Below are 14,486 nucleotides of genomic sequence, written 5' to 3' on the forward strand. Positions count from 1 at the left end.
ACTCATAACCCTGGGTTTAGCAGGCCAATGCTCAAGCCACTAAGCTATCCCTCCCCCCTTGACAGTCTGGAGGAGCATGAGCTATCCTGGCAACCGTAACACTGTCTTAAGGAAGTTTTTTGCCATTTAATTTCCTAGTTTTCTAAAGAGTTAGAGAAATGTTTGTTGATAGGAGTTAGTGGTCACCCCCATATGTCCCTCACCTGACCCTCCTTCTCACATCCCCTACCAGAGTTACTTTATTTTGGCAGAATGTAATCAAAGGGTTTTTTTGGTTTTGTTTTTCTTTTTAAACCAAAAGGTTAGAACATGAATGCTTGGTGGCCTGGAGACTAAGGGGCATTTATGGGGTGGAGAAGTGGGGGAAAATATGGGTGAGAGGAGAATGGGGCTGCCTCGGAGAGACAGCCATCCCACCTTGGCTCTCTCGCTCTCTCCTTCTATCTACCCCCCACCTTGGTTCCTGCCTCTCTTCCCCCCACCCCTTTCTGCTCCTATCCAATCCCCCACTTGGCTCTTGCCCCTGCCCCCTCTGCTTCTATCTAATCCCCTCCATCCTCTGGTTTTTGCCCTCCTCCTGTTCTGTGCCTATATACCTCTTCAGCCCCTCTCCCTCTCCTTGCACCCCACTACAGCTCCTGTCTCCCTCCACTAGCTCCTGTTCCTGCTGTCCCCACTCTGTTCCTCCTCACCCTCTGGCTCCCGCAAGCCACCTTCCCCACATGCACCTCTCTTCAGTCAGGCAGCTTCTTCCTTCTCTTCCATATTAGCAGGGGGAGCATTGAGAGCACAGGAGAGACAGTCTCCTTGCTGTCAGTTCCAATGCTTGGTGGTACATCAGTCCCTGGCAGTGGGGAGGAGCAATTAGAGGGAAAGTCATGCTTGGGTCCCTATAGTCCTAGGCTGGAGTATGCTCAGTGCACACAAAATCTTCAGAGAATTTAACAACATGAAATTTACTTCTGTAATTGGGTAAATCAGAGTGTAACCTTACATTGCAACTGTCCCAGTGCAATGTACTTCCCTCTTCCCTGGAGACTGAACATTTTCTTCTACACCACACTCAGCTTCATACTGCTGTGAGATAAAATATTAGATCCCTTCTAACTGTACATCCTGGGATAAAGCACCTACAGTGTTTAACTGCTGGGATGCAGGCTAGTCTCTGTGGGCTCAATTATGGCTCTCTGATCCACCAAAAGCTCTCACCTACCCCACATACACTGGGAGATAAATCCTGCCTTTCCTTTGATGGAACAGCTCAGGAGGTTCTCTATGAGAGCAGTGCAGTAGAGTTTTCCCATGAGGAGTGATTAACACCTCTGTCTGGCTAATTCCTAGTGTTTCAGCTTGTCCACTTTGAGAACAATTGCCAAGAAAGGTTTCTGGCTAACAGGAGGTAAGAAATGTTGGGACTCTTGTAAGAAGCCAGCGTGGATTTACCTTGCATCTTCTCTACATTCCTAATGTAATTAGTTTTCCCTGCTACCAGTTCCAAACACTTTCCTTTGAAACAGCAATCAGCAAAGGACAAAAGTGGATTGTAGCAGGAGTTGGGAATGGGGAAAAAATTAAGATAACCGTGATAAGGACTATATAACAAACTTATACACAGAGAACCTTGCAGTAACTTCATTTGGGAAAGAGATGGGCCACATGAAGTCTTAATCTGACCTGGAAGTGTTAGAAACTAAGGTGGTAAGAGAAGCCTGATTAACTTAGAAAAGAGGAGGCCACCAGCAAAGACTATCAAAGATGAATATATTCATCCTTAGTGTCCTAAAAATTAATGTACAGGTTTGCTTTGTTAATTTGTCACAACAGACAATATGGTACTCATGAGAATTCAATTAGTGACAACATTATGATAAAGTTACAGCAAATCTGTGACCAGCATTTTCTAACTTTTAATCCTTGAATCCCCACATTTGGGATTAAAGGAAATGAATTTAAATTTTTCCTGCTGAAAGTTCTTTTAATCAAGCATAAGTTATAGCATACATGTCTTATGGATATTAACTTACAATAAAAGTTTAATATCCAACATGAAGGTACATATTTTCTTAAGGAACCAAACAGTTATCTGAATTTGACTGTCAGTTTCTCATGGGGTTCTTCTGATTTGTTTTCAAGGCATATTCCTAGACAGGTGGGTATTTTATTCCAGTCCACAGAGGAAAATTCCATTATAGATCTCTTCATTGCCCTCACAAAAACAGCATCTTCGGGGTTCTCAAATGGAACTCTACAAAAATAACAAAACAAATGTAAATAACTGACATGATAAAAACAATTATTCCTAACCACTTTGGAATTAATTTCTGGAAACAGTTATGTGGAAAGTAATAGTAGAGGCAATTATTGATTAAACAGACTAGTCTAGAACTACTCAAGAAATTTTTTTGTATGCTTCCTCTCTAAAACTTGAGATCAAAATGAGACAAAACAAAAGAGAATAAAAAAGGCGGAGTCATAGAAGTCCAAGTAAAAGAAACTTCATTTTTGATTAAACTAAATGCAATAAAGAAACTCATTAAAATGTATTTTCCTTAACTTTAAAAACCAAGTGAACTCAGTGCAAAAAGATACATTAATACAATATTAATTGCTCAGAGTTAACTTTCACAATATTGCTGCATTTATACACAGGAATATGATTCTGTGCATACAGATCTGGTTACAGTAGGAATTGTAACTGAATTTTATGTAAGCAGAGTCTGAATGAACTTTCCTCTGACAGCTAGCTGGGGAGGGGTAGAGACTTCAGGAGCAATCTGTATTTACATGAAAACACCTACTTTGCCAAGATATACAGCAGATAGAGCTGTGTTGCTCAAAGTGATCAACTTTGGCTGGTGTTGGGTTACAAATCACTTTAGAACTGAATAAAGGGGTAGTGAAATGTTATCAATGTTGTCTTTATTGTATGAATAAAGGGGAGCAGAACTGTCCTTAACCTATCCCAAATGAGGGGGTCACCCTCAGCTGAAAGCCAGGGGCTCGAATGCTAGACCCCTGTGAAAGTAAGAGGTGGTGGAGATAGGTGTCCCAGCCATGAGATGTGGACTCTCCTTAAGGGTCCCTGATCTGGTTTAATCTGTTTTCCCTACTGCTCACAGACAGTGCTAAATAGGCTTAATTAGGAGCCTTTTATTATTTCAAATATTCAATAAGAGCTGAAATCACTTGTGGTAGGGCAGTGTTTCTGCCCAGCCTACTGAAAATCACTAAGAGACTGACCTACAGAGGTCAGAGCAAAGAGGCAGGTGACAGCAGAAGGTAACTGACAGGCAGCCAGCAGAAGTGGCAAACAGTGGCTGATGGGACAGCCAGAGGGTGAGTTACCGCAACTGGTGGGATGGCCAGGCATCAAGGAACCATGACTGGCGGGGCAGCCAGCCATAACAAGTGCTCAGATAGCAGAGCAAGCAAGGTGCCTTCTTCCCCAGGTGGGAGGTGAGCTCACACAGATGTGCCTCTGAACCCTAGGTCCTCGCTGACCAAGGACAACCACTGTGAGTGAGGTATGGTGAGGGAGCAGAGGGGGGCACAGTAAAGGAACTTTTGGTTGTAGAAAATCATCTTCTGCCCCATGCACTCTGGGGTGGGCGTCCTGCTGACAGGTTTGTTTAGGAATCCTCCTTGTGGCATTTTCCCTAATTCATGTCAGGTGACTTCTCTCCTTTCATTAAAAGTTTCTTTTCTACACGCAGACTCTGTGCTTGCGAGTGAGGAAGTATTGCCTCTCAGAGGCGCCCAGGGGTGGTGTGTAATTTTCCTAGGTTACTGAGTGGCAGCTTGAGCCGGTTCTGTGTTGTATTGTTGAAAAGGAACCCGTGAATACTGAACCCAGCCCTGGTTGCTGCCGGCCCCACCTGGCAGAAGGGTTACATGAACATGTAAAATCTTAATCATTACACTGCATTTATAGTCTCTCTTGCAGATGTAAGTGATCACACACTCAGGCAAATGCAATGGATGTTTATTTCATTGTGATTCTTCTGGATAATCAAGGTGCAAACTTCTGATTGCTCGTTCTGTGCATGTCATACTTTAGTTGTACCATGGGAGATATGAGCTGTAGACTCACAAAATCAGTGAAGAGAGTAGAGGTAGAAAGAAACTCGGTAGTACAGTCATTCTCATATATAGGTGCTCAGGTGCTGGGCACAGTATAAAAACTGAATAGAAAAGAATCTCTGCATAAAGGCATATACGCACGTTAGCATGTGGCTAGCTTTAATCATGTGAGTAGTTCCACTGACTTCAATAGGTCTATTCCAGTGCTTATAGTTAAGCATGTGCTTAAGTACCTTGTGGAATTTGGGACCTGAGCACCTAAAAGCAACAGAAAGTACATGCAGCAAGCAGAGTGGTATTGAAACCAGCATAGAACTCTGTTTTCATTATGATTTGCCTGATTGCGTAGGGCTATCCTCAAAGTGGACAGCTCCGTATACTTAGATTGTTAAAGGAAATGGTAGTGAACTTATGTGCACTAATGTGTACATGCTAATTTTAAAAATATATTTCTCAATAATGTCTATGTTTAAAACATAGCTACTCACACATGTTGCTCACTGATAAATTAAAACAAGCATGAACTTTTAAAATAACTTTTAAAGTTGCCACATAAAAAAACTGCATCTAAAAATGTCTGAGCATTAATAGCATCTTTTTCCCTATCACAACACAGAGAGAGAACTAAATTTTATCTTTATTTCTATTATACATGAAAAATCCAACAAAATAAACCAACTGTGGGCTGAGAAATTTCATTCCATAGGGCAGCATTTTTTCCAGGAAGGTGCCTATTTAAGAATAGGCAGTTAGAAGGAAATTGTCTCACCCATGTTATAGCAGAACTACTCGGCTGCTCTAACACATTAATGTACAATATTTTTAGCACTTAGTGCAGGGGTGGGCAAACTACGGGCTGCATCTGGCATGCCAGCCATTTTAAGCTGGCCCTCGAGCTCCTGCTGGGGAGCGGGGTTTGGGGCATGCCCCCCTCCAGCACTCCAACCAGGGAGCAGGGTCGGGGGCCGCTCCACGCAGCTCAGAAGCAGCGGCATGGCATAGCCCCCCTCCGGCTCCTACACACTCCAATGGCCCCCTCCGGCGCTCCAATATGACGGGGCAGCATGCAGAGCTGCCTGACCACGCCTCTGGAGAAGCGACATGCCACTGCTTCCGAGAGCCACTTGAGGTAAACACCGCCATGCCCCAGCTCGGAGCCCCCTTTTGTACCCTGAACTCCTCATTTCTGGCCCGACCCCAGAGCTCGCACCCCCAACCAGAGCCCTCACCCCCTCCCGCATCCCAACCCCAATTCTGTGAGCATTCATGGCCTGCCATACAATTTCTATTCCCAGATGTGGCCCTCGAGCCAAAAAGTTTGCCCACCCCGACTTAGTGTTTGATATTACAAAATGAACTGCATTTTATCATACACCTCATTTCCTAATCAGCAATACTACTGAAAATGCATTGAAGATAGCAGCGGGTGGATTGTCTCACCACTGATGGACACAGTGGTTTATCCCACCACTAAAAAGAGCAGAATATTTTTTTTAAAGTTACTGCTTTTTTTTTTTTTTTTTTTGGGTAGGGGCAGAGAGGATTGAGTGAATACTTCTGATGTGCAAAAACAAAAATAGGCACAAGCAAACTACTTACTTATTTATGTGATTTGCAACTTCATAACCTGTAACAACAAATTTATAATAAGTAAATATTTCTACAGCACTTTGACCATTTAAGAACTACAATTTGTTCTAGCTCCCATTGACTTGAATGGGGCAAAATCAATCCCTAGGAGTGCTAGCCATTACAACCGAATATTAGTAGTTAAATCAAAATATAGGCTATTGCTTCCTGGTTATTAAATTTTTTTTTCTGACTGTTTATGCTGTGTAATTATTCATGTTTTCTCCCCCCCCCCCCAAAAAAAATACTGCCTATTCCTTTTTTTTTTCTTTAAAAGAAATGATAGCACCAACCCTCCAATAGCAAAACAATGTGAACATATGATACACTGTTCAAAGATTTCAGTTTCTAACTTCCCAGGGGTCCTTATGAACTATGAGAAAAAAGATTAAAAATAACTCTCTTAACCTGCATTTTAGAAATTATTATTAAACTACTAAAGTTTATAGTCATTGTTTTGCATATGATTTAAAACTGCAAAACATTACACTCAAAATCACTTGCCATTAACTTATTTTAAAGTCCAAACTTCGCACTCTGAATCCCTGAAATGGGTTTATTATAACCAACTGCATGATGTTAAGTCTACAATAAGAAAATTTGTAAGTATTTTATCTATAGTGGACACAGTATTGTAGATAGGCCCTGAGAGTTTTTAGAGCAGGCTCAGATGACATGACAGTAGAATCACATGTGACCTTTCTCTACTACTAAAGTATCCACTGTTGGTAGCAGTGAAGCTGCAGCAGTGTAAAAAGTTGTTGTCATTTTGGTTATAATATAAACCCATTTTCAATGGCTCCTGAGTTCCATATTTTGCTGTTTAAGAAAGTGGAGGCTGAGTGTAGGCTAACTTCAGTGGGACTAATTCACATGCTTAATGTTAATCATGTGCTTTGCTTCATCAGGGCCATACCGCATTGTTCAAGCAGATATTTTAACAACTCTTAACAAATTCCTCCATACAAAAAAAACCACCCCCAGCATTACAGTGATAGAGCTTACTAAAATAAATGTATAACAACGCTTCAGAGAGAGTTATCTCTGCTTACCGGACTGATTAAAGAAAGTTTTGACTATTTTTGCTCCATTAAATTCAGAGACATAAAAGAGAATTACCTGGATTATATTTCAGGTAATATATTTGTCTATTGGGGAGGGGGGGTTAATCTGCAGCTTTTTGATGTGCATTAGGTAATGTGAAAGACACAAACCACACTAATATCGTACACATGGAACAGTGTGCCCACTTTTGATGTGCATCATTATTTTGTGCACACAGTGGTTTGCTGAGTACTAAGGGCATGGTGTTCTTGGAGAGTATCCCATTATTCTTTGCTTTGCTGCTAAGCAGTATGCATTGTGGGATGCATAATGGATGCCAGGCAGGTTCAAATTTTTTAAAAATCAAAGGCTTCCTCTGTCTCTACCCCATACTTCCTTTCTGGGCGGGCTAGTGTCATTTTCAAACTGCTGTCAGCCAGCATGGACCCTGCAATGTATCCGTGGTCTCCTCATGCTCATCCTCCGATGAGTTTTGCTAGTTGACCTTGGTGGAGTGGGGAAGCAAGCATGCAGCAGGCTCCAAACTTTTTCTGGGTATGGTGGTCATGTAGTTGTGGAAAATCCTGTCCAACTCTTCAAAAAATGGATAGGTTTCAGGTCTCCTGATGGATTTTTTCCTCTCATCCCTGGTTTTAATGCAGGTCCTCCTGAGCTGTTTGCTCTTTATCTGGTACTGGTTGGTATATGGTAGTGAACCCTTGCAGACTTCTGCTTAGCAGTCTCCACAAAAAGATCTAACTCCCTGTATAGACAAGATCACAGCTTGTCTAGAATGAGCAAATCGTTAATTAAATTCCAACTGCACACCCAAAGTGCATTCATTTACACCTGCCCAACCCCATGGAAAACAATGGGATTGCATATTTGTCACTGAGAACATAATTTGAAGCCACTACGGTTCATGTCTACCTCAGGAAAGAATTTGGTTTGCAGGATCTTTACTAGTAAAGATGGTGTGCAAGACAAAAAGACCCCTCTAAATTTGAGTTAGAAAAAACATATTTCTTTTAAAGGGATCAAATTTCATCTGGACTCACAAAGACTCAACAAACATGACATGCTATGTTGCCATTTTTAGAAAGTCACAATTCAAAGCAGAACCACATTTTAAACTTCTACAAATAAAACAGGTAGTGAGAGATGTTAAGTATGTAAGTCTACTAAAAAATACAAACTTTTGTGTGACTGATATTTCTAATATGTATATATTTGTAATATATTTTAAGTAGAAGGATCCAGACCTAGAGTTTTATGTATTCAGATGCTATAGAAAAGGCTGATACACCATCTGCAACACTATTTAAGAGAAAAACTTTTTCTTCAGAAGACTGAAAAGGTCTATAATGTCAAATAAGCACCAGAGGGCACCAAAACTCTAAACAGCCGGATCTGTCTGTGACAGATATTCATGAGACAAGGTGGGTGAGGTAATATCTTTTATTGAATCAACTTCTGCTGGTGAGCGAGACAAACTGTCCTACTTACATAACAGAAGTTGGTCCAATAAAAAATATTACCTCACCCATCTTGTCTCGCTAATATCTTGTGACTGACATGACTAAACCCACACTGCATACAGACATTCATGGTACAGTACCCTGGAAAAATTCATTTCCCTGTTAAATCTGTTTATTAAACAGAAAATGTGAGTAAAAACTTCAACACGAATGAGAATACATTTTGAAAAGATAATGAAATTCTATTTTGAGTAGCTGCCTTAAAGGCAATTCTGTTGTTCCAGAGTTTGATTATAACACATAGTGTAATATACAAATTAGTAGAAAAGACACATTCACTGCATGTTGCTACAGTTTGTTAATTAAATAAGGAAGCAATCTGACTGAGTTCATAAAGCATATCTATTTCATTATTAAATCTAATTAATTTTACAACCAAGTTGGTGAAAATTATTCTTTCTAATTCAAATTACCTGGAAATATATGTTTTTCTCTAAATCATTATAAATACCTGGAGACAGCAGCAAACTTTTGGCACATGGAGTGCTTCTGGTAGATACTGTCTTAGTCACCAATGGCATATCTATTCTCTTTCCAAAACCTATAGACTGGAGAACACGGGACCTTTCATGGTTGTAAATATGTAAAGCTGATTCCCTTTCTTTTTGAGTAACTTCTGTTAAAAGAGAAATAAAAACTATTACCCTTTCTATACCAATGAATAAAATCTAAGCTTAGCTGCTTGCTAGCATTCAGACGAAAACTATTTTCTCTACAGAATTATGACCAGCTGGTGTAAAGTTGTATAGCTCCATTTACTTCAATATAGAGAGATATTGATTTATACTGCCTGAAGAGTTAGGGTAAAATCCTGACCCCACTGAAGTCAATACCAAGCTCCCATTAATTTCACTGGGTCCAGGATTTCATCCCTAGACTCTGTTTGCATGGTGTTTAAATGCATTATACTAGAGAACTAAATGAAGTCTTAAATTGTAAGATTCATATCCACAATAAAACAGAATTCCAGTTCAAAGTCAGTAATAATTCCCACCACTCAATTACAGAAAGTTGTAGGAGTACAATCAAAAAAAGTTTTGCAGCTTCATTTGCCCTTTTGTTTGAAGATCACTTGTAAATTTTAAACAAAGAGGTTAAGATTGTAAATCAAAAGGAGAATTTTGACACTAAGAATATGCATCACCTACTAATCTCAGCACTTTCAAACTGGGAAAAATGTGAACTAAAGACTCAAAACAAGAAACTCTGGCAGAAGCATTTTGAATTCGGTAAAGTCTTTTAATATTGATGTCTAGGGGACCAATTAGAAAGGAACTGCAGTAGTTATGCCTGGGGGTGACAAAAGTGTGACCAAGTGTCTTGTGTAAATGGGGAAGACAGGAGTATATTTTAGTAATGTTCCATAGTAAAGACAGGAGTTTGTAATGTTAAAGAAATAGTTCTCAAATTTACAGTCAAGGGTAAAGTTTGGTAAAAAATACTGCCTAACTTCTTAATTCAGGAATGATCATTGTACTATGGTTGTATTTAAAAGAAGATTAAGTCCATGAATTTAACAAGATTATCTCTGGATTTTGTAAATATCAATATAGTTTCCCTAGATTAAATTATAGCCAGTTCTCCTCTATCCAGCAATGATCCTCATTGCAACAGTAAGAGAAGTACTGTCCTGAATACTGAAAAAGTTATTCTGAACAATGCCAAATGTACACTGATAAGGCCTCAACTGGAGTATTGTGTCCAGTTCTGGGCAGCACACTTCAGGAAAGATGACAAACTGGAGAAAGTCCAGAGGGGAGCAACAAAAATGATTAAAGATCTAGAAAACATGACTTATAAGATTGAAAAAACTGTTTTTTTTTAGTCTGGAGAAGAAATGATTGAGGGGGACATGATAATAGTCTTCAAGTACATAAAAGGTTGTTATATTGAGGAGGGTGATAAATTGTTCTCCTTAGCCACGGAGGAAAGGACAAGAAGTAATGGGCTCATAATTGCGGCAAGGGAGATTTAGGTTAGACATCAGGAAAAACTTCCTAACTGTCAGGGTAGTTAAGCACTGGAACAAATTACCTGGGGAGGCTGTGGAATCTCCCTTACTGGAAGTTTTGAAGAACAGGTTAGACAAACACTTGCCAGGGATGGTCTAGCTAATAATTAGTCCTGCCTCAGTGCCGGGGACTGGACTAGAAGATCTATCGAGGTTCCTTCCAGTACTACATTTCTATGTTCAGAAATAGGCTTGAGGTCCACCAGCAAACCTGTATGTGTATAACAGGGAAGTGCACATACAAATTGTTATGTGGGGCTGATCTTGCAAACCATTATTTGTGAGGACAATCCTTTCTCAAGTAGAACCAGCAAAGTCAATAGAACTATTTTATTTTCAATATTTAGATTGTGGTGGAGCCAAAACTCTGCACTCTGTTTCTCAAACATTGAGGAAGAGACAGGTTTCTGTCTGGAAGAAAGTACACTGAAAATGCAAAGGGGAAAAGTGATGTATCATACAGACAAAATGATTATAGTGATGATAGATGAGTCTTATTAGTTACACAGTTGTATTGTAGATTTTTAAAGTTAAACTAAATTCCTCTCATCCCACCAGAATTAAACTCACTCATTCTCCCTTTCAGTAATTCCCAGCTTCAATCCTATGGGTGAAATTTTGTGTTGTAGAAGAGGCACAGTAAAGAACAGATAGCTGAGGAGGACGAGGGGGAAGGGCAAAGATGGCTTTAAGTCACTTTACACCCTCCTGATTCTGAGCTACTCCAGGTCTGTAGTGGCCCCCAGCATAATTTAGACACATCCTGGGGTGTTGTCCAAATTATGGCAGCCTCCCCGAATGGGCTTTGGGCAGCAGTACTGCCCAGAATCTCCACAACAGTGTGTGCTGTGGCCCTTCCCACCGCTCTACCCCTCCCATCTCAGCCACACCCCATCACTAATACTGGTGAGAGGGTGCTGAGCCTCAGGTCTTGCACCAGGAGAATTCTCCCCTGGCCAGATCTGGGGCTTCAAGGGCCCCTTTTTCCACTCCCGCCCTATCACCCAGCATAAAGGGACTGGAGCAGGGGGGGAATCTTACCCACTGTCTCCCAACATTCCTCCTCCTAATGTTCAACCTCCTTCCTTCACATCATTGAACAGTTCACTCAGATGACAGAAAAGTCATGTTGGTAAATACACAACTTAGGCATTTATTGAAGAAGTTGATCTTTAGGATCTTTTTCTTCTGTGGCATCTACAAGAAACTAGCTGATCAAGTCTTTAACTTACGTAGTTGATTTACTACTTCTGTTTATTCTCAAGATAGAGCCTTACTTGCCCAGGTTTTACCTTGAGAGCTTGCTGGGAGGGATGCAGGGATGATAATTTTATTTCTGGTGGGCTTAGCCAGTTTTATGTGGATAAGATCAATTAAGAAATGTGCATGCATTTATTTAAAATCTACAAAGGTGTGCAGACCTCTGGGTGAGCACAAACTGAAATAAATTAGCCATTGTACATGCACTTACCCAATTTGCACACATGAAGGTAGGTTCATATTTCTGAACACTGACATTAACCTCTCTTAAATTTGTTCTACAGAATTTTATGTAAGACAAATGAGATCTCAGAGTGTAGACACACACATTTTAAATAGCAAAGAAGCCAAATCTTTTAGTCAGTTTCAACATGAAAGGTCTGATATCAAGCAGAGAATTGTTTAGTTCACACAAACTCCACCTGCATGCAAAATCTCACAATTAATTGGATTAAATTCATTCTATGTTTTGATATATAAGCAAGAAGGAGAAGGAGGAGAAAAGGAAGAAGGAGAACAGCCACAGGAAGAATTCACCTACTTTTCTAAATGGGCTAGAGTCTTAAGTGACTGTCAATGCACTGTGAAAAGAGGAAAGCAGTCCTTACTCTTCCTGTCGAGGAGCTGTACTGAGGGAAGGAAGTATGTCACATAAAGACGGTACCCTGGATCTTGTGACAGAGGGTTGTGAAATAGATCTGCAAAAGTTTAAGGAAGGAAGAAAAAATATAAAAATTAACAAGCCTGGGAAAATAATCACCATTTGGCAAAGATATTGCAGAAAATACAATTAAATAGACCCAAATTGTTTTTATACTATGAGCCAAGCCCTGCAGAGTCAAACAAATTCCCTTGCCTTAATAAGGACTGCAAGAGTTGGCCCATTGTGTAATGTTCAATGAAAATAAATGAATTAAGGTGCCACCTAAGGTGCTGAGCCTTTGAAGTTCCTGCTTGATCTTTTATGATTAACTAGGAGATCTTTGATATACTGACAAAGCCACACATTTTTTGCCTTTGATTTTGGTATGTACTGTAAGATAAGTATATACTTAAGTACACAGCAGTTTTACCATATACATGGAATATAAAATGTGAATGACAGTTTTCTGACTTTTGAATATATCTAGTTGGAAATGCCTTAGATAACTCCAAATACGTATCAAACAATGGGTGAAGAATACAAATTTCAAAAGTGCTTAAGTCATGTACGGACTCTAGGTCTTCTGCTCCTAAATCATTTATGCCCTTTTCAAAATTTGGCTCAATCACTCAATCAGAGTTCATAATATTTATTATGTGAATAAACAAGCCCTTTTAATGGAGGATATTTATTTTTCTTTGAAAGACATATGTATCAGTCCAATATTGCCAATTTGCCAGGAGTGAACACACAAAGTCTTCCTAGATCAAATGCCAGACCATTTGGGTTCATGGGAATGTCGTCACAGGACACAGTGAAATCCAGTGGGTACACCCAAATGGAGACCAGCTCATTCCCTGGTTGACTGGCAGACAGGCAGGAAGAGATGGTTTATAAAATGGGTTGTGCAGCAAACCTATTTCTTTTCTTTACATGACAGCTGTGTCTGTCAGCCATGTAGAAGAGAAGGTGCTATCTGGCCAGAGATAACTACTGTGTGTACAGTATTTCAAAAGGAAAGGATAGGAGTTAAATAGTGGAGCAGGACCCACCCTGCATGTTGATTAGAGGTGAAAGAGAAATCCCCCAAACTCGTTAGTTTCACCACCACCAGAAGGCCTATAAGTCACCTTGGAATTTTCCTCCCTCTCTTAGAACCTGTGTGGCAGATACTCAGCTACTCTAGGGGTATCTACATTGCTGACTCTACATATGGCCAGGCACGCAGTTGTGTCCAAACCACCCTATTGTTCACCCAGAAACCCTTGAAACGCGTGTCTCAGGGCAAGTAGATGCCGAGCTAGCTAGCTCACCTGAGGAGGTATGGATAGGTGCTCGGGTGAACGGATACGTGCCCAGATGTAGATGTGGTGAAGGAGTGGCTACAAGGTCTCAAGTTTCAAGAGCCCTCCACTCCCACAATTCACTGCACACATATCTTCCTGCTGCTCAATCTATAAAGTTCTCACTCCCCCTGCATACAACGGAAGTAGCATGCTGCAGTGTCCAAAGCTTACTAGCATTCTGTTTCAGTGTCCACAGTTCAGTATCACAGCCTAAAATGGCAATAGCTCAGTGATTGCCTGTAAGCAAGGAACACTCTCCTGCCCCTTCTGCCGATGCTCAGTATGGGGTTTGTAAACCCCATTACACCCTGTCCCTTTTCTTTTCTTTTTTTTTTTTCCATACACAACAATGTAGGAAAACTGTCAGTACAGTAAGGTTCACGAAGGCATTCACTATTGTATTCACTTACCTCGCTGTATTGCATTGTAATGCATGGTAAATGGGTACATTGGTAATGTAATCATGTGCCATAATGTATGCATTTACTTTTCACTGCAATGTTGTGTACGGAAATGAACAAGCAATTGAGCGCACTACAGAATCCCATCATTTCCCTGATGCATATCATAAAATAACATCAAGGACAGAATGGCGAGTTCTGCTATGATTTCTCAATTGATTCCCCATTCTGTCATTGATCTTACTGCATTTGTGATTGCTGGAAAAATACAGTATTTAATTTACACATGTACCTTTCAGAATTAAGATCATTTAACTGCCTGGCAGTGTTGGGAAAATCCAATCCATAATTTATGGAAGATGAATGCATTAAAAAAAGCTGAGACAAGGTGGGTGAGATAATATCTTTCATTGGACCAACTTCTGTTGGTGAGAGATAGACAAGCTTTTGAGCTTACACAGAGCTCTTCTTCAGGTTTGGGAAACTTATTCAGGACAGGTCTGCACTTAAAACAGCACCGCTTTCCGAGTGGTT

General features: G+C 40.3%; 1 protein-coding gene across 1 annotated transcript in view; it reads right to left on the reverse strand.

Annotated features, from left to right (window-relative positions):
- Positions 1-2,079: 2,079 nt before the first annotated feature.
- The window catches only part of LRRC72 (leucine rich repeat containing 72), a 42,331-nt gene continuing 29,924 nt past the window's right edge, over positions 2,080-14,486 (reverse strand). The window contains exons 6-9 of the mRNA XM_065397808.1: positions 12,171-12,260; positions 8,743-8,907; positions 5,680-5,707; positions 2,080-2,245 (exon numbers count right to left, since the gene is read on the reverse strand). Of these exons, the coding sequence (XP_065253880.1) occupies positions 2,080-2,245; positions 5,680-5,707; positions 8,743-8,907; positions 12,171-12,260 (449 nt within the window). The remainder of the gene's footprint in view (positions 2,246-5,679; positions 5,708-8,742; positions 8,908-12,170; positions 12,261-14,486) is intronic.

Source organism: Emys orbicularis, chromosome 2 (genome assembly GCF_028017835.1).
Source record: "Emys orbicularis isolate rEmyOrb1 chromosome 2, rEmyOrb1.hap1, whole genome shotgun sequence".
Classification (NCBI taxonomy): Eukaryota; Metazoa; Chordata; order Testudines; family Emydidae; genus Emys; species Emys orbicularis.